At 37.0% G+C, this 1,065-nt stretch overlaps 1 protein-coding gene across 1 annotated transcript in view; it reads left to right on the top strand.

The window, feature by feature from the left end:
* The window catches only part of LOC119593270, a 2,300-nt gene extending 1,615 nt beyond the window's left edge, over nt 1-685 (top strand). The window contains exon 3 of the mRNA XM_037942201.1: nt 454-685. Coding sequence (XP_037798129.1) covers nt 454-544 — 91 coding nt within the window. The 3' untranslated portion in view covers nt 545-685. The remainder of the gene's footprint in view (nt 1-453) is intronic.
* Nucleotides 686-1,065: the final 380 nt, after the last annotated feature.

Raw genomic sequence — 1,065 nt, 5'->3', positions numbered from 1 at the left:
ATTCCATTTGCCGTTTAGATCATCGTGGCAATGGTGCATATAGATATATATTTACATATCCTTCGTATGCTGGGATAGCGAAATTTATGGAAATGTCATTCTAAGCTTCCACTCTGATGAATGGCTTACTGACCTTCATATCATGCGAGATCACCGAAAATAACGCATCTATCATAAGCCAGAATACTTTGAAAAAAAAAAAAAAATACTCGAAAGAACATCATGATAGTATTCGTACGGAAAACGTTCGAAGAAGATATACTTTGCGGTTAGCATAATGATTGTCATTAAAACGCGCTAGTGTACCTTTTACGAACTTTTACGGTTGTTTACGTTATGTGCTTAGCCTATTATCTATAAATTACTAAAATACACTAATGTTGCTATTAGACAACGCTCACCAGGTACTATGTATAATGTACTAAAAACCCCCTACATCTTTTCCCTAAGCAGAAGCTACGCACCGGGAGCCGGACCCGCTGCCTACGAGAAGGTGTACAGCGTGCTGAACAGCCTCAAGGAAGCAGCGAGAAAGTTTCAATGAGCTGTAGGATTTAATGTGTTTTTAGGGATTTATTTGTTGAGTTCGGAAATGTGATGTTCTCTTGTTAACCTAATTTATCCATGATTTGATATGTTGTAAATAGTATTAGAAGAAAAATATATGTCGTAATTATTCTTAATTTACTTGGTGTTTCAATGTTCTCGAGTACTATAAAGATAAAGGCCACAGAATCCAAATAATACAAACACCAAGACACTCACACACTCACAAAACGATAGATCTTTTCTAATAACCAAAAGGTGAACGGAACGAGACAAGCATAATGCATTATCATCAACCTCACAAGACCAGCTGTTTTTTTTTGAGTTATCACTATCTCAAAAAAAGAAGAAGAAAAAAAATTCTTCATATGAGCTCTAGGCCTAGCTGGCATTGTCCCTCTGATGGAATTTGGGATGAGTGTACGAAGATGTAGGCCTATGGGTTTTTGTCGCTCGACCGGGAAAGAAATATTGGATTGTGAAGGAGAGTGTAAAATGAAGAGAAGTTAACTGGATGGG

This window comes from Penaeus monodon, chromosome 32 (assembly GCF_015228065.2).
Source record: "Penaeus monodon isolate SGIC_2016 chromosome 32, NSTDA_Pmon_1, whole genome shotgun sequence".
Taxonomy (NCBI): domain Eukaryota; kingdom Metazoa; phylum Arthropoda; class Malacostraca; order Decapoda; family Penaeidae; genus Penaeus; species Penaeus monodon.
The sequence above is the reverse complement of the archived record's forward strand: the minus strand, read 5'-3'. Positions and strand labels throughout refer to the sequence as shown.